The 22,781-nt window shown below is 36.8% G+C and overlaps 1 protein-coding gene across 3 annotated transcripts in view; it reads right to left on the reverse strand.

Annotated features, from left to right (window-relative positions):
- Window positions 1-22,781, reverse strand: part of LOC5579127 (nephrin) — a 655,956-nt gene that overhangs the window by 118,416 nt on the left and 514,759 nt on the right. For all 3 annotated transcript variants that reach the window (XM_021849148.1, XM_021849147.1, XM_021849146.1), the window contains exon 6: window positions 3,758-3,931. In XM_021849148.1, the coding sequence (XP_021704840.1) occupies window positions 3,758-3,931 (174 nt within the window). The remainder of the gene's footprint in view (window positions 1-3,757; window positions 3,932-22,781) is intronic.

Here is a 22,781-nt window from a genome sequence, read left to right on the forward strand (position 1 = left end):
ATGACGGAATTTTAAGAAAATTGCATCAGTGTAAACCTTTTGAGAAACGATTGAATTGGATAACTATGTGTTTTGCATTTGATTAATCCTACAAATGATCATTTTCGAGACCCGGGACGTCTCAAACTTATGGTAAAGTGGTTAATTTGTATCTGAACATCTGTGCCAAGCTTGTGGAAACGCATTTTAGTGCAAAATTATGTTTGATTTCTATTTTTCGAGAATTCAAACGGTTTAGTATCCAACAAATCTATAGCCGGTTCTTCTGGGCATTACGTCGGAATGGCCACATCCGGTATATTTTAAACGGTGCAAAACACTTCATTTATAATGTTGAATATCAGATCTTAATGATTTATGAATAAAACAAATAAAGGTAACTTGGCATGTCCCAAAAAATAGCCCTTTTTTACCCGACTTGACCCAGTAACCCGCCGAAATAACTCCGGCCACAGGAATATTTCCGAGTTCCTCTGGCCTCTTCTAGAAACTAGATATGTGGGCCAATGAACTGACAAAAAATCATTTGAATCCGTTTAGTATTCGCTGAGCGGTGAGGGTTTCAGTATTTTTGCTTTCACTCAAGCCTATACGGGTTAAAAATAATCATAAATGTCGTTAGTATCCAATCTACGAAGTATACCGTAACTACGCTAACGCTAACGCTAACGAAATTGTACATTGCAGATGATATGATACTCCCAAGCTACATACGTTGATTTGCTGTACAATTTTGTTTATTCCGGTCAATGACGGAGTAGCAACCACGAATGCTTATACTTATGCTAATCTTAAAAGATTCTCAAAGATCCTAAAAGAAATCCACTAAAATCCTTGGAAGGATTCGCTTATGATATCGAAAGTTTTAATTTCTAAATAGAAATCTGCTAAGAAACTTGTTAGGAATTCTAGGATCATACAAAGTACAAATATTTAATCATTTACAAGGGAAAGATATATAGATAGATAGCCTCTAGTATGTCAAAGACTTGCAGCCTGAGCCTGATTTAATTCTAGACCCTTGAAAGGAAAAATAGAGAAATAAATCTAACTAGACCCAGGCCAAGAATCTCGTAATGATTTTGTAAGTGATGCGTTAATAACTGCATAAGATCTCGATAATGCCAAGAAAATTGTGACGAAATTCAGAAACCTGTCAATTATCTTGATAGAATCTGGAAAGAAAATCACCTTGAAGTTCTTTCGGCATTTCCTTGGAAATTGGGTGGGAGTTTCATAATTAATTTTCAAATAATCTTGCTGCAACTTTACCAAATATGGTGTAGTTACAACAAAACATTAGTTTTCAAATCAACGAATACTGTTGAAATTTTGAAAACGTGCAGAATTACGCATTTGTTGAAGACTACTGAGTACAGTTTAATTTGGTTTAATGATTCATTCAAGGAAGATCGTATTCTGTTTCTCGGTGAAATAAAATACAAAAACACAATAAAGAATTATTTTCAGAAACTTGATTTTCCAACTGAATTCACAACCTATCATTAAATTTCTGCAAAATTGAGAAACCAAGAACCTGAAGCTCAACTGTATCGACGCTCTTTGGCTCCCAATGGCGTCGAGATTGGAATCGTCGTCGGAAGAGAAAGCAGAATAGTGCTGCAACCAAGGATTGATACGTGACTGGAACCTTTGTTGTGCCACCTTGGGTCGCTGCTGCTTACCAAACGAAGTATACCGACGGCGAAAGGACGAGAAAATCTTCGAACTCCAAAGCAGCTATTAGCGCCGGAGAAGCTCCGCGTACTCACGCGATTTAATAGCTATTTGTGATGTGGATGCGCTGCGGTTGGTATCGATTCGGTCCATCGGTCGGCAACACTAGTTGAAGACGTAAAACGTGCTTGGGAAAACTGTTTCCAACTTGGTAGATAAGGGTGGAGTTGGTACGGCTGCGAATCGGTTGGATGGCACTTTTGATGAATAAGGTCGACGAAGGGAGTAACTAACCGGTGTAGCTGTCGCCCATCCTTAGGGCTGGGATAAATGTAGCTTGAAAAAGTCATGTCACAGCACTAAACGGGCTATTGAGGCCAAACGTGATTTGCATGCGATCCCGATAGAGAATGGCTTCGGGGAGTAAAGCCTATCGGAAATAGAATAATCCAATTTACACTGGACGCCCGGGGAACGTGACTGCGAACGGGTTTCCGGTAATGCTATATTAGCTGGAAGGATTTGTTGGGAAGGTGGTTTTCAAGTTTGTAGAAATCAATTCTTAAAAGTTTATGAAGATTGACCTAATTGCGCCGAATGGGATCGAAAAAGTTGAGTTGAGGCAACACAGTTTATGATGAAGGCGATTCATATGGTTTCCACGTGTGTTACATTACTTGACATTGGAGTAGCTAGGTTTTTCGTCAGAGAAAAGCGAACGACCTCTCCCCCTATACCAAACTCACTGGCTACGAACATATTACTTGATATTAGGAACCTTTTCGATCGATAAAGTTCGTAGCGAACACGAGTGAAGTGCTGCCATAATTAGTCGGTGATTTCGTTACCAGAACCAACGACCATGATGGTTGTAAATATATACTGAATCCACTTGATTGCACCCATCTCAGCTGGAAATATTGCTGCTACAAACGACCATGCAATCGCACTTGTAATAATCATCCGTTTTCCACTCCCATCATGTGCCAAATCCAGAAAATGGGAGCCCAAAGCAACAAAGATGAAGCAATTTTTCCAACGGAACGGAATCCCTACTATACCCATTGGACACTGAGCGGCGCAAACGAGGAGAAATTGTTATTTTCACATTTTCCTCCGCCCAACGAACGTGGGAGACCGGTTACAACCTTCAATTTTAATTACTAGTACTGAATGCTTTCCCAGCACGGATCCAACGACAGCAACAGAGTAAGAAACTGGACGATTCAGCCCTCGCATCGCTGCCATCTCTGTAGTTACGGAGTAGCCACCAAAAAGGTGGCCAGATACACTGATTTTTAGATTCACAGCTCATCATTAAAACCACCACGCGGATGTTGAGTGTGACAAGCGAGGTTTTGTCTAACAGTGTTGTTCAAGACATGTCTCTAAAAAAATGTATTGTTAATTTTAAAAAACCCAAAATTTAAAACTTTGAACTACCTGAGTTCAGATGTGTAGAAGAATTCTTCAGGACCATCGAATTGTTGTCACGTAGGTTCCTAAGAAGAAACTATACAGATTTTTACCAGGGATTTCTTTTTGTATTCTCCAAGAATTCCTTAAGAGTTTCTTCAAGTATATTTCAAAGAATTCCTATGTACTATCTCCTTAAATCCCACCTAGAAAAGTTACAAAATTTTAAAGTGAAGTATCGATACCTAATATCCTCAACTACTCATCCACTAATTTCAATAAATATTCCTAGTGATAACTCAATGTAAGACCTGGCCACCCTGCCCACCGATGTCCTGTTCGTTGTGTGTAGCATCCGCCCCGGCTAGCAGGAGCAGACCAATAACACCTAATTATCGCACAAGGATTACACGAGTCCCGTTCCCGTTCCGAGTCAATCTTGGAATTCGCTACTTAACGAACGGTTACCCGAGGCAAAAATTACAACCGAGATGGGAAATAGTCGAGACCTCCACGCCAATTGTATAGTGGTGCAATGTGGCTTCGGATTGTAATAACATGGAATTGTGTTGGGTTGTGGGGGCGGGGGTGAACTAAGGACTATTAGGGTTCTCTCATGTTGGAAGGACATTTGAGATACACAAGGTGAGGGTAGTATACTTACACAGCACGGAAAGCTGCACCGTCGTTTGCAAGGGTTTCTCCGGGTGGAGGGCCTTGTGCTTGGCCTGGCAGGTATAGCCCATGTAGTCGTCGGCTGCACCGGGTTTGATCCGGAGCTGGGACGTTACCGTGTAGCGTTTGCCCTCTGTTTCGATAACTTTGTTTTCGATGGAGTCTGAAAATAAGGAAAGAGAAAAGGTAACGTAAGTTCAATGAGACAGAATGTGAAACTTTATGTTGCTGTGCCAAATGTGAAATATGTGCCATAGAAGTGATTCAACATTTGTCGACAACGGATGATATGACGAAAGGCATTTTATCAGCTTTTAGACGTAGTGAGACTGCCTCGGGAAGTGAATATGATTCACTATTCAGCTGAAAAGTATCATATCTTGCAGTAAATTTTAAGAAATTGTTTTTTACCCAGAAAGAGCGTATTGACAAGTTTATGATGGATCCTTTTTCAAGTTTCTGTTGCAAGACTTTCCAACTCTCTAAAATAAAGTGACACAAAATCAGGCTTTTCCAAACCGACACATCATGTGTATGATTCGAACACATTCTATCGATTTTGTGCTGATTACTGCTTTATTTCTTTTTCAAAATTCACGAGAAGCTTAGTATAGTATAGCGAAGCTTCGATATGTTTCAAATACTTTGCGGAAAAGGAGAATATATCGTACCCTTGATGCTAAAACTAGATAACTCGAAAATCCAAATTTTGAACTATTCAACATTGACAGTTCGAACGTTTCACAAGATTCCTTAGAGAATATGATTAAAAAGTAATCTTTGACTTGTATACTTGTTATAACACGCTTATGTTCTATGAATATCTGGCAGATTTAATTATGATTTATGTTTCGTCAAATTGAACTCTGAAAATCGAAATTTCGAATTATCTAGTTGTTGGATGCACAGTGGACCATATGGGAAGGAGGATAAAAGGAAGAAGGATGGTATGGATGGAAAGGATGGAATTCAGGATATTCTCGCGTCCCTGCAGGGACCGAGCCAGATGGGAGCAGGACCAGTAGGGAACTCCTTCTTAGGAAGCCCTCAGGCTGTGAAATCACGACGACTTCACTTCACTGGCAATGGATTGAATTAGCTCATCAACTCGTTGGGCGGATAAAACTCTACCTCGAACCCTAAAATCCAAATCCAGGCGGATGGGAAGGGAAGGAATAAGATTCGGAATATATTTCCTTAATAACACGCTTTTCTTTCATTTTTCTCTCATGCTCAGTATCGAACGTTAGCCGGTTCATATTCAAATTTCAAAAGTCGCTTTAGAAACACATGGAATGTTCTAGGCGCATCGAGTGACGACATCAGCTGCCAATCACTCTCGCGGGCTCCGCACACGGCGCGTAATTCTCTCTCTCTTCTGGTTGCTCGGGCACTCACTTCGGGTACTATTCGCTCTTCTGCGCCGCATACTTTGCTCGCGTCTGGTCGGGTGTAAACAAATTGGTACTCAATGATGGCAGAACGTGCTCTTGCGGCTCTTGCTGGCAAAGAGTGTCCGTAGGGGGGAAAGTGGGACACGATGTAGACTTGGGCGTTGGTATTCCTGTTTCTCCACTCTTCAGTTCACATGCATCAAGGGGACGATATTAGCCAAGGAGCAATTTTCAAAACAAATTTTATGTGGATAGTACACAATTTTGGAAGTTTTCCCCGAATTATTTTTTTTCGGAAGCTTTCCAAAGCTTCTGTTGGACATTTATGTTTGTTTTTATAAACATTGACTGGATTTATTCTTAATGTTTTTTATTATACTGGCTTTATTTTAGTCGTTATTTTCATTGTTTTCATAAGTGAATGTAATTTGTGATAACTGTAGCATATTCTGACTTAATTTGGCTGTATGAGAAATTTTTCATATTTTGTTACTAACTTAAATAATGTATTAAAGCAAAATAAAAGTCGGGACAAGCGTTTGATCGTCTTATGTTCTGGAGATGATCCTTCGAAAATCACGCTCAATTGGTAAAATTTTTAGTTTGTTCGGTACAGAGAATAGAGGAGGTGTTCTCTAAGACCTAAGTGTTTTTCATGGTCCCAAAAATATTTTGTCAGGATCATGGTTTTGTGATCATTTACATTTGTTAAAGTTCAATAAAGGATATATACAGATGCCAATAAAAGTTTTTCGAAAAAGAAATTTTTTCCTTTGGTTAGAGAAAACATAGATCAATACTATATCATAGGTTGTTAGCAAAACAGAGCCGCTTATCACACTTATATGAAAGTTCAAACACGTCTCTCCAGAATGAACCGTTTATTCAAAATATGTTTAGGTCTCTAGCGCTCCATTATATCATTTGACAAAAGAGAATGTTTGAGACAAGTTCAGTTAAGAATCTCACCCCATATTTGACGTTTTAAAAGCTTGCATCGCAAAGATATTGAAGTCGATCGACGTCAGTTGCGAAAAACATATTCCAACCCAGTGGTTCCCAACCTTTCCAAAGTTGCGGCTTCTTTATTTCTACAAGCATCTTGCGGACCCCTGAAATTAAAGCTGAATGTGAAAAGGACCGGTGTATAGTACTTTAATCCTTCTTGGATTAGCTTTCCGATCAGTAATAAATTTAAAAGGGGAATTACTTCATATCATCCGACGTTTCGACCCTTGGTTTGGGCCTTCTTCAGGAGGTTCTAGGGATACCGCTTTTCTGTCGTCGCTGATTTATTAATGACGCATAAGCCAATTCAAGAGGGATTAAACATGAAGCTAGATACTTTTTTTTCTTTTCTTCTATTTCTCTATCAGGAGGCTGGTTCGACGCGATGATGACTTTAAAATCAAAGCTTCTAAAACAAAAATTGAGAATCAAACTCAACGGTTGAAACACCTTGAAAACAGATTTCCTCGAAAAATCTTGTCGAGCACCCAAAATATCAATTCAGAATCCTGTTCACAAGATAAGTGGGAAACTGCCAATGATCTAAGGATCAATGAATGGCAAACAAACCAGATAATTTAGCCAGAAATCCACCAAATACAGTTATAGGAAGAATAAATTGGACATTGGCATTGGACGTTAGTATTTCTTAATAGTCAACTTTGGAGGCCTGGATCTCAGAATTGAGTAACAACAAATCTCTCATTTTGATCATTTTGTATGAAATACCGCCAATGATTATTCTCAAAAACGAATCTTTCCAAAATACAAAAAAAAAATCAAATACAGGATTTTTGTTTGGAAGATTACATTAAAAACCCCACCAGCATCTGGGCAGTTCCAGGATTTTGTTGAAGATTTATACATGTATCATCTCACAAAACTTTCTAAACGATTTGAATATATTCTCAGATATTTACCAGTAATCCAAAAAGGTCTCGCCAATTTGTTTTTAGAAAATGTTGAAAGGCATCACACAATAATCAACTCCGTAAACTGTGTTTATATTTTGGAAAAGAAGCTCATTTTCTTATGAGCCAATCGATAATTAGGAATTTCAGCAGAGACTCTTAGAATACTTTGTAAGAGTTTATGTTTATATCTACCAATGGTTAACCAAGTCAACATTTTGGTTGGTATAACTTTTGTTATACATCATTCTATATGAATCAATTCCATCGTATAGAATGCATGAAAAGGCTATATACCTACCAAAGTGGAGGCTATATACGCACTTGGCATGACTTTTTCAGACTTTCTGCGATCAGATATACGATACCACATTATTTGGATGAAAATAAAAAAAAGGTTCCCGCAAGCCTCGAACGCGGGACCTCTGGATCATAAACCAGACACCTTACCACTGTACCACCAAGGGTTTCATGACAGATTTCTGATTATTTGCCAATATTAATGCATGTTTCATGTACAACAACACTTTCTTTGTTGTTCTTTGAGGCCCATCGTGAGCAGGTACCAAGTTTGGGTCAATTTTTACTAAGTTATTGCGACTTCATATAATGTTTTCTGGATTGATATATGATCTGTCAGTTTTTACAACTTGACGCGATGATATGTTGCACTATTTACGACATGTTTTGTTGTTAACACAGATTGTCGTTTACGAATCGTAGTGGGGATTTAAATACAACTTGTGTTGACATTGATAACGCCTTATTTGGCATATTGTGCGATTCCGATTTTTGACGTACGAATATGCGATTTTGGATGCATTCTTATACGATACGTGGTTTACTGGGAAGACTACAGTACCATTTGAAAATCTTACCAAAAATCTTTGAATTGCTTGAGTCAAGAGAGAGAAGAATTCATGGTCACAAAGCTGACGACAATTTTTTTTGGCCAAATCCATCAAAAATTATCAGAAAATATCCAGGAATTTAGCATAGATACCTTCTAATCCAAATTTCATTTTAAAGCTCGCACTGAAATAATATTACACCAAACCTGAATTTACGAAGTCTTTTTTACGCAAACTCAATTTACACCACTTTTTTTTACTAAGTAAATTCAATTTACGTCACATTTTACGAAGTGCTTAAATTGAGTTTAGATAATTATGTGGGAAATTATGTAATGGAATGGGGAAAATCGTTGGAAACCTATGCATTATAAATATTTCCGAAACGGGCACGAAAATAAGATGACGAAAATCGATGTCCGATGCCATTTTGGAATCCAAGATGGCAACCTATGGTTGGAGGAAATGGTAGAAAACCCATGTAATATGGGTATATTCGGAACGGGCACGACGAGGGGATGACGAAAACCGATGTCCGACGCCATTTTGGAATCCAAGATGGAGATTTTTGGAGATATTTACAATATGAGTATTTTTGGAACGGGCACGAAGAAGGGATGATGAAAACTGATGTCCTACGCCATTTTGGATTCTAAAATGGCGACCTCCGGTTGAGGAAAATCGTTGGAAACCCTGCATGGTACTAAGTAAATTCATTTTACGTCACATTTTATGAAGTGCTTAAATTGAGTTTAGATAATTATGTGGGAAATTATGTAATGGAATGGGGAAAATCGTTGGAAACCTATGCATTATAAATATTTCCGAAACGGGCACGAAAATAAGATGACGAAAATCGATGTCCGACGCCATTTTGGAATCCAAGATGGCAACCTATGGTTGGAGGAAATGGTAGAAAACCCATGTAATATGGGTATTTTTGGAACGGATACGAAAGGGGGATGACGAAAATTGATGTCCGACTCCATATTGGAACCCAATTAACTAAAACCTCAATTAACGAATTCTGTTTTAACAAATTCTATTGACATCACTTTTAACGAAGTAAATTCAAGAACATCAGTACAGTACATTGACCCATTTGATTATATGAAAAGTTAAGATTTTATACCATAACTAAGTATCATCAATACAACAACTACTTACGTTTGTAGATATTCAGGCCTATATTCTGTGGACTCCTTGGATGTCCAAGAACATCGACACAACTTCGTTTACTTATACGAACAGTTGAGGGCCTTCACAATATTTAAGAACTATCTATTGATAGTTGGTTACGGTTGTGGATCCTAAGGCTTGTATTCGATAGAGATCTTGAAGGACCAGCAACATCTACACAAATTAATAGAATACACCGTTTACTCACATGAATGGTTAGGGGCCTTTGGATTATTTGAAAATTATTATTAAATCGCTTATTACGGTTGTAGATCCCAAGGCCTATATTCATTGGGGTCCTTGGAGGACCAAAAACATCCGTACAAACCAACAAAATATTCCGACAACTTAAACGAATGGCTAAGAGACTGTGCCGTATAAAAAAATTACTATTGATAGACCATTGATCACGCTTGTACATCCTAAGTCCTATACTCGATGAAGTCCTTGGAGGTCCTAGAACATCGGTACAAATTATAGCAATACTCGTTCTAGTGCTATGAATAGATAAGGACCTGTGCCATATGAAAAAACATCAAAGGATCGCTAAATACACCAGTACATTGCAGGAATATATTCCAGGAAGTTTTTGGATGAATTCGAACACCTGTTGTACTCACTTAGTTACCAGAACTCGAATCTGACAACACAAACGATTCTTCAAAATATAACAATCTTCTAGGGTCCAGTATTTTTAGATATTCTTCTATATATAAATGATAAATTGAGCTCCATTAACTATCTAGAATCATATGCTTAAACTCCAAAATGTTCTTGGAAGACCTGAATTTGCACACATTCTAGCCTGATTCAGAACAAACCATATCAATAATATCTTAATGATACTAAAAGAGCATAATTTCTCCAAGTAATATAAAAATAATCATACAAGTAGACTCCAAAAGGCAAAACATCGTTTTACGAACTAAGCACCCTCGTTTTACGCACTGATTCAATTCAGGCACCAACTCAATTTACGCACCCCCGATCTAGGTCGTAAATTGAAGTTACAGTGTACAATGGATTCACGAAATTTGTATTGAAATATTGGTCGAAATCATCAATGTTACGTAGGACAGTCACTTAGTAACTTGAGATTAAGCTTCGATGACTATTCCGTGGATTCAAACCAACATAGTTGAACACGAAGTTAGTTTTGTCTAAAATATGAAGTGAAAGGCATTAAGCTTTCAACCCTCACTGCTTTTATAGGGAAGAGAATTTTTTTTAAGGTAATTACTCATGACCCTAGAGTGAGTTCTTATTAGGAATCTAAAGTTATTGCCAAAAAACAGTGTTCTTGTACCAAAACACCTATAAAATTTCAGTTGATATCTTGAAAGCACTGCTGACATTTTGAAATGTCTGCCGAGGGATCCTTCATTATGTAAAATAGTTAATTCAAAGCTAGCAACAGCTATGAACTTTCATCCGTCACCTACCTTTTTTTTCTTTATAAAAAAGATTCCATTTCGATTACCAATAAAGTGCAAATGTTGTTCTTTCACTAGGAAACACCGGGCGACAAACACACAAACACAATCCGGCACGCCATCAGGTCGTAGAAAGAAAAAGAGTCTTACAAACCCCTCTTCAGGACAAAGATCGACTCCCTGATAGATGAGTGTTTGTCGAAAGGAGAAACGACGCAACGTCTGTCTACCGTGCTCGCTCGCTCGCTGTCTCTGTGAAGGAGGAATGATACCATCACATCATTGTCGTCTTCGACGGTGCCCATCCGCCCGTTCGATTCTCAGGCAGAAGAACTCGCTTCATTTGCTGAGCTGATAAACTCCACAGGAAGCAAGGTAAGCAGCTTCTTTGCATCGCCACAGTAGTGGTACCGATCATAGGTCAAAAGTTGAAAAATAAGTTGTCCGGTTGTCACTCCCTTTAATTTCCATGGATCAATTATTATTTGAAGAATGTAGAATTATAATTGCTCCTGATTCGCTTATCTACCATTTAAGGTAGAAGTTATATTATACAGACATGATAAACAATACTTGAACAAACGATATCAATGCTGTTACCCAGATTTGGAGCTTGTTTCGATAGGTTGCATCATTCACTATAATCCCTCAAATGTAATTAGAGCTGTAGCCGAAGATGATAAACATACTATCGTGATGTGTTGCGGATCATGATTGATACAGAGAGCGATAAGTGAGATATACTCTCAATTTTCTCTCTGGTCCTTATAGAAGAATACTGTGGATTATTTATAACTTTTGAAGTGATAATTGATTTGACAACTTCTAATGGTAATTTTGATCAGATGTTGTGTCAGATGCCCTATGACCACTCCGTACATCAAATGGAACCACTGTGCACCACCTTTTTTCTACGCCCAGTCACAGCGACCATCATCGTAGGAAGGATCTCGCTGTAATGAAAATCTTTTTCTACTCCTAGGATCCTAAGAGAGTAGGTGACAAGCAAGGAGCCAGATCGCTAGATTCTTATTCGGCGAGGGTAAATATTTACACAAAATGAAGTGAAAAATGAGATTTTTCCGTCGTTCTACAACGACGACGAGGACAAAATCACTCAAGGGATGCAATCGGTTGACCCGTTCGTTGCCTTTCTTTCTCCCCGGGGGTGTGATGAAGACGATGATGAGAGCCCTGGCTGGCGTTGGTGTTGGGAAACTTCTCGGGAATTTTCTTATCTGGAACGATATTCGCGTGTTTGCTCAGCGTGAAAACTAGATGCTTGGGAAAATTGAGCTTCCTCTTAAAGGGTACTAGTAATTTGGGAATGTATAAACATTATGACTTTTCTCATTAAAGGATCTCGTTAAGGAATAATGTGCCGCAACTGTCATTGTCTTGAAAAGTCGAACCGATTTCGAGAGCCATCTTCCATTAAACGACCGCAATTAATTTAACTTTACGTCATCAATCAGTTTGCGCTTCGTTGTGTGTTCTCTCGCTTCGAAAGCTGTCGAAATAGAAAGCCGCGCCTTCCTGGCAATTTCCATAATTTTCTGACCATTTACAATCAAACGATATTGAAACCCGTTCTGGTTCTGAGTGGCAATTTCCCCCGCTCCACTTCAAGAGTCTACCCAAATCATGCCAAATAGACCTGTGAGCCGAATGCGAGTTGATTTTTAATCAGCGTCTTGCCATAAACTATACTAAAATGATCGAAAATATAATTGATGAAACCGTTTATATACTGCCAACAACTATTTCAATCTAAATATGCAGCTCAAACTGCTGCCCCACATGTATTTGAAAGGATCATCTCTAAGGATTCGTGGAGATATTCTTGTGAGACTTCCAAACACATGTTTTCGCTGATCCGTGAAAAAATCTCTTCAGCAATCCTAACAGCGAACCCTGAAAGATTTTTTGGAAGAAAGCAAAAAATAAAAAAATTCCGTAAGGAATTGCGTAAGAGATCCAGGGTGTCCATTCAAAATCAGTTTTCCAATTCCCGGATTTTTCCCGGGTGTCCAAGAAATTTCTTCTTTTTTATACAATATTGACAAATTTGGAGGACATGATCTAATTTATTTATGAATTTTTTTTAATACAATTAAAAAAACGGTTTACATTTTAAAAGGGTTTTGGACAAAAAGATTTAAAATATTTCTGCACATCTTCATCGATCCTCTCTTCCGCTAATAACTTTGCTAAATTATATAAATCTCGCATAAACTGTGATCTCGCCCTAAAAGCCATTGGTAACTGAGTGTGTAGCGTATTGTTACCGAGCAAACGAATGGATTTACACGTTATTTAACAATGCTACGATGAAGAGAAGATCCTACTCTATCTCCTAGTGGTGATATGTTTCATTCTGGGTCATTCATTTGCTTACAAACAAGCAGCTTCACACTCGGTTACCAATGGCTTTTAGGGAGAGATCTCATGTTATGCGAGATCTCATGAAATCTTCAATATTTCTTATTAATGAAGAAGATATAGTAATTCTTCATTCTACGACAACAGAATCAGTTTTCTGCAATAACGCAAAGAGATTAACGATGAAAAGAAATCGATGAATGTAGATAGGCCCTTATGAAAAAACAATGCTGATTTGCTGAAATATCTAAAACACCGTTACCCCCTGGAATTCGTAGGAAGTTCAGAGAAATTATGGAAAATTATATAAATGCCTGCTTTGTGCATCCCAACTTCCACAAAAGGGCAAAATTCAATAGGTTGCTATTACCTTCTAAGAATGCCTTAAGAATTATGCGTTAGACATGCCTTATGCCTGATATATGGAGAAATGATTGATCTGTGATGAATCTCATTTTGGATCCAAGAAAAGTTCTTTTAACAGAAACAATATTTCCAAATACATGTTATTGTTCTCCTACGAAGCTGGCTAAAACTTTTGACATGAATCCAAGATTGCATCATCCAAGTAATCTTCAAAAGATTTAATCAACATATCAATAATCTAGTCAAATACTTTACAAAAATCTTACCAAGAGTACCTAAAGGACCTCTTTATTCATTTATTCATCAAAGAACTAGCCATGACATTTGTTTTGGATTATTGAAAGAATTAGCTGTCAATCTGCAGAAATCTATACAAAATCTCGTCAGAGGCCTCATAAAAACCATCTAAGCCAGTGGTTCCCAACCTTTTTGGAGCTGTGGCCTCTTTCAAGTTCTACAAATATCCCGCGGACCCATGCAAACAAAAATTGTAGAAATCTTTTTTGTTAAATAAATGAAAAAGATTTGATTGGTTTTTAGTATAAAATGAATTAAATGCAGATCAGAAAAAGGATCAGAGCTTAGCTTAGCTTAGCTTAGACTGACTACACATATCAATGGTTGCTATTCCGTGATTGACCGAAGTCAGTGAAAATGCACAAAGAATCAACTAGAAGTTCGGCTGAGATTGGCCATATTCTTCTTCAGTGTGCATAATTCAGTGCCTCTATTTATACAGGGTCAATAACGGCGCCGGCCACGTCCTTGCAGTCAGGTGGGATTGGGGGATGGAATGTTAGTGTGTAACCTTTGCTATTTGGAGACCGTGTTTGCCTCTGCATCTCCGCAAAGGTTACTGGGAGGGATGTTTGTTAATGGGGAGGATCGTTGGGTCACAGGATTCACTTTGATAAGCGATTAGACCATGATAAACGATTATTTGTGAGATATAAACATACTTAGAAATATAATATTTTCGATTGACATGAAAAATTTTCAAGTATGAGAAAATAATGCCGTTACTTGAAGTGACGAACCATTCAAAGTTTGTTGAACAAATAGCTAAAAGCAACATTCCTACAGGATATTTTACTCAAATTGAAAAAATATCGATTGGCTAGACCATCACATAATATTCTTATACCGACACTTACAGTGGCGAACCATTCAAAGTTTTTTGAATAAAATGAACGTTTTGCAAGTCTACACTTCTAGCACAGACCAAACCATTTTTTTATGTATAAAAATAGAGGTGATTTTATATAAAAAATATAAAACAATAAAGTTATGAATAAGAGTTTATGACGACACTTACAGTGACGAACCATTCATAGTTTGTTGAAAAATCATATTTATGTAACGATTAAATGTGCGGTCATACATATTTTATAGACTTGAAAAAAAAAGCATGAAACGAGCTCACCGATTGATCCTTCATCCTTGATTGAGCAGCCACAATCCACTTTCAGCTTCACTCGTGTGCTCGGCCATATAAAAGCACTCAGAAAAGAACGCGTCACCCGAGAGGGAAAAAACTGACGATTTCTCGGACTTTCTTGACGCACTGCCCGGCAGAAAAGAACGCGTCACCCGAGAGGGAAAAATAATGACGATTTCTCGGCTGCAGATCAGAAAAAGGGTCAGATTCAATTAACTACAATTACAAAAACATATTCTTTCTCGTTTTTCCCAGCATATCTAAATAGATCTCACAAAGGATTTTTCTATGATCAATGACATTAAAAAAAACTGTCAATGAACCAGTGATGAAGGTGGTGAACATGTCTGCTGAACCAGAACAAAAACAAGCAAAATACTCGCGAGTATAAGAGTGTTGTAATCTGTCGATGGTAAATCTTTTCGTGTACGTATTCGGAGCTGTTCGAAGTCAATTGGGCTTTTGGTAAAAAAGGCCTCTGAGTTTTCTAGACTTCAGGGGATTTTTATTACAAACTTGTAGTTTACTGTCGATTTGATGGATGTACACTTGATTTGTCTGTCGAAACCATAATAAATCTCACCTTGTTTAGTTGCACGCGAGTAAATGTTCACGAACATTTTAATATTTTTCTGGTATGTTCTCTCGTGCAGGCAGGTGCAAACCTACTCTCATCAAGTTTGTTCGCGAGTCTGTCGTGTTTGTTTTGCGTTGGTTTATACGCGTAAGATGCTTCGTGATTTCCATCTTGTCAAGGAAACTGATTAGCGGTTTAGGGAAATCCTTCGAAAAATTATACATTTATCGAATTGATATCCTTGACAGGGTCTCACAGAGATCACGTCTGCGTTCCATGTATAATATCTTCTATGGCCTTCTGCATGGATCTACAGTAAAAATAACAAGGAACTAGTATCTAAGAAACATCTCTAAAGAATATTGCTCAAATTATACAAAATTCCTGCAGTATAAGCTCTTGTGAAAACTCCAAAAAATAATCTCACGATCAATTTCATGGCCAGGGATTAGCGTTAAAGATTTCCCCAAAAATCGTCTTGAAAGGTTCCCGTGAAGATATTTTTGCTAGGCAATTTTTCGAGGATATTGTAAGGAATATAGCAAGCATCAGCTTTGGCGGCTTCTGTGAATATTTCAAGACACTTTCTAATGGGTTTCATAGCCCATTGTATACCGTGGGATGATAACCTTCAAGAATCTTCCCAAGAAGTACTGCTGCAGGAATATGTTAAAATCTAACAAGGAATCAAATAGAAATCCAGTTAACTGTATGCGAGTTGCGCCAAGGATTTGGGTGCAATAAGTGAAGAATTTCAAAAATCACACCTATTGTTCATCCACGCGATATTTTTTTCAAAGATCTCGTGGATTTTTACAACAAGGAAAATCAAAAATATGTCAGTATTTTTTTGCGCTTTCTTCTAGAAAATATCTTAGTGAAAAATTTTAATAAAACAATTTTAAATCATATTAATTCGTTTGTTTTTTCTTAAATTCACATTGAATTAATATGATTTTTCTCAGGAAACTTCTATATGAAAAATATGTATCAACATTTATGCTGTTTGAATGAACATTTACTATGTGTTTGTGATTGAAATTCTGAGTAAAAAGAGTTCCTGTGAGAAAAAAAATGAACGGATAATAAAAAAAAAATTCTTATCCAAAAGTCAGAGGGACATTAACTTCTAAGAATTTAAAGCAAAATCAGCCAAGGACCTTTTCTAGAGTCTACTGAAAATCTTATTAGCAATCTACTAATAACCATTTCAGTGATCTCTCAGAAAGAATTTTTAAATACTGGTCGAATATCGGTTAGATTTTCATTAGGATTCTAGCAAAGATTTCATATAAAATTTGTAATGATTTCAAATGGAAATCTAACAATCATATGGCCAAGAACATTGTCAGAAATCCTTATGTACCCCTCTTGAAATGTTTCAAAGATCCTAATCGTTAAGTATCTCTCTATCACCTCACCAAAAAATAATCATAATGCAAAGTACGAATTGCAGACGGTGTTGCACCCCTTGTTAAATATTCTAGTTTTACCCCATAGTACTTAAAATTTAAATAAACTGGTAGTCTTATGTTTGAAATACATGTTTTCCCGGGGTGTTCACCAAATTCCCGGGTATTTCCCGTATTTTTCCCGGTCATTTGTAATTCCCGGGTTTTTCCCGGTTTTCCCGGATTTCCCGGATGGATGGACACCCTGGAGATCGCATGGACATATTCTTGAAAACAATTTAGGAAGAATCCATAAAACAATCAAAGAAGAAATTTCTTGGGTAATTCTTGGATGATTCCTGCAATCGTTTTAGGAAAATCACATTTTTAACATAATTCCCCGGCAATTATCCTTTAAGAAATGTTCGATGGAATACCTCTAATAAAATGAGAGGAAGCAAAATAAACATTGAACAGGATATTGTGGAGAAATCCTTCCAAAACTCTTAGGAAGAACTTCGGTAGAAACTCTAGGAATCCGTGAACACATTACAGAACTCCTGGGTTGCTCTTGTAAGCATTACTGTAAACACTCACTGTAGGTGTTTTGGGATGAAACTTAGAGATATACTCAGGAGAATTAAAAAAAAAACAGTAGGAGAATTCATTCACGAAACGCGACGCGAGACAAGACATAACACTTATAGTTCTTACAAACGTTTGTAAGAACTATAAGTGTTACGTCTTGTCTCGCGTCGCGTTTCGTGAATGTTGTGTTGTTCTTACGTTAGCACAAATCACACAAATTGTAGGTGCAGTAGGAGAATGTTTTGGAAAATCCCAGGAGGAACTCATATTGAAATTTCTTGAACTATTTTTGGTGTAATTCCTAAAGAAATGTAAACGATTGTCACAGGGAAAACTCTTAAAGGAAACACTGAAGTAATACCTAGAGTGAACGAATCTCTAAAGAAAATGCTAGAAAAACACGATAGCAAGATTATCAAAAGAATCTCTTAGAGAAAGCCTTGAAGATATCATTGGAGAAACTTATAGTGAAATACATAGAGAAGTTGTTAGAGTGGTAACGAAGAAACGGGAGAAATTTATTTCACACTTGAATTCACGGTTTATTTCAGACTAATTTGACAATTGGGTGTTATTTATACTGCTCCTTTACAATAAGCGTGTGAAGTATTCCATTGGTTCAACACTCCATTGGTACCCTACTTATTATTGTCATGCTTTTGAAAACAAAGTGTAACCAAGCCTGAACCTTCGAACAGTCTAGCATACTGTCAAATCAATTATAAGCAAAACAATAGTTATAGTAGGTTCTAGTGTGTTCTGAACCCATTATGATAAGTGGGATTTCAATAGCTTTTTTTCTTTTATTTATGGATCTATGTGACAAGTTGGTGAGTATGTTGTGTTGTGGTGTGTTTGTGAGCTGCCGACATGAAGCATGATCGGCTTACTGGTGGCCTCAACAGGAGTTCTTTCAGATTCTCTGGAACAATAAAATGATATGTTGCATTTTGATCAGTATTGATCAATTTTACATGAACTACCAAAAGCAATACTTTTTCTAATGCTTTTGTAACGTGAAAAGATAACTCAAGGAATTGCTGTTAGTAAGACTGAAAGCAATTCTGAAATATTGTTTAGGGCAAACTCGTATAAGAAGAAAAAAAGTGCGATTCCGTTTTTTTCAACACGATCGAAATGGTTTTATTTCGCAATAATCGGAAATAAGAATATCCTTAGAATATTGTTACGTTATCATTATGCAACATTATGATAATCGAACTTCGGAGCGGTCACTTCGAAGCAGATTTCAGTAGGATATCCCAAGTAACCAAATAGCAGTCTAATTCGCCCTGCGTGCTAATGTATCCGTATAAAAGCCCTATAAGCCCAAAAGCTAAGTTATCTAATTTATTTAATCTGGTATTTCACATGCTTTTTTATGTCCTAATACTTTCAATTGTACCATGCAAAATCAATAATTGCATAAATGCCCTTTTATTATGAAATTATAGTTCCAACACTAAACGATGGCCAACCGTGCGACAATCGGAAGGTTAAGATGTCTTGGTTGATTCCCGGTCGATCTAGGATCTTTTCGTAATGGCAACTTCTTTAACTTCTCAGAGGAAAAAATAACATCGCTCCTGCAAATGCAAAAATGACAACTTGGCAAAAAACTCTCAGTGAATAACTGTAGAAGCGCTTACAAAAATACTAAGCAAATAAGCAGGCTCTGAGACAGGGGACGTTAATGACAAGAATAAAAAAAAAAATATTAAATTCGTCTAGAACATTTGCAGAAGAATTGTCGTGAAAAATTGCATTCTCTTAAGGGATTTTGCATGGAGCATAGAATAAAAAAACTGAAAATCAACCATAACACTTTTTTGAATTATTTAAGAAGGAGTGTTCCCTCGGAAACGATCTAGTATGAAATAATGACACGAGAAAAATACCTTCGAATTCACGGTATATTTCAGACTAGTTTACTACAACTAATTGTGTTTACACCACAATTTTCGCGAATTACTTGCATGGAATTTTCAAGAAGTGTATTGTTGTATACAATAATGTGTTGGAAGCTAACTGTTATACAATTGATGGATTGAATCTTCTGGAACTGTCAGACAATGATACAATGCAAGAAAGATAAACAATAACAATGTTGCGGTCAAGAATGATCTGGATGGTGAGTAAATGATTGAATTGATTTCAATTGCGGTATGTTCCATGCATGGGGAGCTTGGTTTGATGTGCAGGTGTATAGAGTGTTGCCAGAATAGCAATGAATTTATGGAGTATCTGTGGCCTCAACATAAGACATGGTAGTCCACCGGTATGGTGCTGTATGATGAACCCCGGTGGCTTGTTTTTGGCCACAACAAGGAGTCTCAGGAGAAATTTCATTAAAATTGTTAAGAAAAAACCGAAAGAATTGTTAATTCACGAATACTATGAAAAGTAATGTGAAATTCCTGGAATAAAACTTAGGGATATTTTAACAGTAGCCACTTCCAATTTATGGGATAATATCCTTAAAAGTTTCTGAACAAGATCGATAGAGAAAACTCTGAATAAAATCCTGCGGATTTAATAATGTAACTCATGGAGGAGTTTGGGTGTGTGTTCCTGTAGGAGTTATTCATGATGATACCGCAGTAATATTTCCAAAATAATTATTTGAAACAATAAGTAGATGATTTACTTAAGAATTATTGGTAGGAAAAAATGAGAAAATCCTAGTTGAGTACTAAGAGGTTGCAACAAATATATCAGGTAAACATTAAATTTGGTAGCAATCCAAGGATAGCTTTAAATTACAAAAAAAAATGAAGTCCTACCAGAAAGCTAGAGTAACCAGTTATCTCTGGAAAATGGAATAATCTCAGAAAAGATGTATTGAGGAATATCTCGAAAATTTTTCAGAACATTTTTGATAAAATTCCCAGAACAATTTCTGAAGATGTTTTCTGAGAAATAAATTTAGGAACTCCTAGAAAGATTTTTTAAATGCAAGATAGATTTCTTGAAGGTTTTTTTCTGTACGACTCAATGACTCGATTGAGGGCAAAATTATAAGGTTTGAATGCGCGTCCAAGTATCCTGATTTTAAAGGATTTTTTAACGGATTTCTTGATTGAGGAATGCTTTGAGTACTCCTTGACAAAATTTTTCAGTATTTGCAAGAATATCGACCAAAATGGGACTGCAGGATATGACCAGCGAAAAAACTTTAAAATTGTAACTCATTCCAATTGAATTGTTGAATGTTGCCAAAAATGGATCTATTTTGTTGTCAAAATCGGAAGGTGCCAAAAATGGAGTATTACAGTAGAAAAAAATCTTGGAAAATACTTGAAAAAATGATAAATTTTTGGATGAATTCTCGTATATCTATAAGTGAATTCACGAAGAAATCCTAAAAAGAACATCTTTTAAAACACTTTTGAACAATACTTCAGGATTTTTCTTGTAAAGTTAACCAAAAAATTTGTTAAACTCAACAAGGATGCCATGGTGGGTTTCTCTGACGAAGAGTTGAATAATTTCTCGAAGAAGTTCCGGATATTTTTTTTTTGTAATAATTAAAAAAAATCTGGTGAATCAATTTTGAGAATCACTTTTAGTATTCCCTGACAAAAAAATCTTGTTATAATCTCTGGCATTTCTGAGAAAAACTTTTGAGAACATTCCATTTAGATTTCTAGAACATTGCATTGCCACAAAAAAAAAACCCTGGAGAAACTCTAGAACATCTTTAAAAATCTAGCATGAGTATTTGAAAAAAAAAGAAATACTTGCAGAAGTCTTTGGAGAAACCCATAGATAAAACTCTTGGAAAATCGATAAATAAATCCCTTGGACATTTTTAAGAGTTATTAAACTATTAATCAAATTGATGAAGGGATTCCAGACAGAATTGATGAAGGGATTCCAGAAAGAATGAATAATTCTTGTAAGATTTCATAGAGAAATTGTTGGTAAAATTCCGAAGGGAAGTAATCCCTGGGAGAAATATTGAAGTTTATAGGGCGATCCATGGAGGTTTAGGAAGAACTTCGGCAAGTTTTTTTGACGCAATCCCCGAACATTTTAGTATTTGATTAATTGTTTGTCAAAGGCTGCATTAAGAACCGTAACGCTGGAGAATTCGTGAAAAATTCATAGAGTAATTCGTGAAGAGATCTCTGGAGAACTGCCATCTGGAACCATGAAAAAATTTTTGAAGAAACTTTATACGGATTTTATCGAAGCATTCTTAGTGCAATCTTTCGAAATTCCTGGAGAAACTCCTTGATGGAATTTCAGAACTAACACCAAGAGAAAATGGTATAAGGCAATTCATGACGAAATCATTGGATGAATCCCAAAAAATCCTAAATAAAGAATTGAAATCAATTTCATTCTAAAAAGTCTCTGGAAACAGACTTGTTTGAATTCTCGGGAGGATCCCTGCCAGAACTTCTGTAAAAATCCTATTATTTTAAATTTTTTTCAAGAAACCCATGGATGATTCTATGGAGATATTGCTTAATAAATTCCTTAAAGAACTCCTTAGGAAAGTCTCTGTAGAAATTCTACAAGGTGGTGTAATACCTGAAATTATTTCTGAAAGAAGTATTCGCAACAGGAATGGAATGGTGGAATCCCAAGTGGAATTTTGGGTGAAAATACTTGTGACATTCTATAAAAAAAACCTGGCTGTATACATGAAAATATTCATGAAAGAATTGTCGGTACCGCTAATGAGGAAATTCTCACAAAAATCCTGAATAATCCTTTGAGACTTTTATAAAGGAATCCTTGTAGGATGAATCCTTGGAAAAAATATTGAAGAAATTTTAAGAACAATTCAAAAACACAACTTTTTTCGAAATTCGTTCGCTTCATAGAATTCTTGTAAAATCCCTTTTCCTCACGCAATGCCTAAAAGTTTCCGGAATGTATGTACATTATTTATTGGCTTGAAAATAGAAACAAACGGCGCATCGGTCTAGCGTCAAGCATCAGCAAACTTTTGGTGAAATGAAAATTACCTTCCAAGTTCAATATGGCTTTACTCCGCGCCTCATCGAAAACCTCAGAGAAACATATTTACGAGAACGGTTATGCCCTGGCCAAGTCCTGAACCCGCAACTGACAATTCATGTTGATGTTGATTCCCCGGTCGTCCAATCTCCTCCCTCCTGCAATCAAAGTCAAAGTGTGGTATCAAAAGCCCATCAAGGCCCAAAGCCCACGCACAGTTCAATTCTTTTAATATTACGCGCTCGCTGGTCAGAGTTTGTTCGTTTATGACTTTTTTCCCTGACAACGCCGAGGACGACAATGAACCGGAGCAATTTGAAGTGATTTCGCACGCCTTTCTGCGGACCCACACCTCCCGAAAATGGGCTCGCACGCAGGAGTCATTTGAGTCAGTCATGGACAAATTTAGGGGGCTCAAATAGACGTAGTGGTGAACGCACAGCTTTTTAGTAAGACCAAGCTGAGGGACGTGGGTTCGATAGAATTTTCTTGACTTCCCAAGACTTTCAATTCAATGTCTTAAC

Source organism: Aedes aegypti, chromosome 3 (genome assembly GCF_002204515.2).
Source record: "Aedes aegypti strain LVP_AGWG chromosome 3, AaegL5.0 Primary Assembly, whole genome shotgun sequence".
Taxonomy (NCBI): Eukaryota; Metazoa; Arthropoda; class Insecta; order Diptera; family Culicidae; genus Aedes; species Aedes aegypti.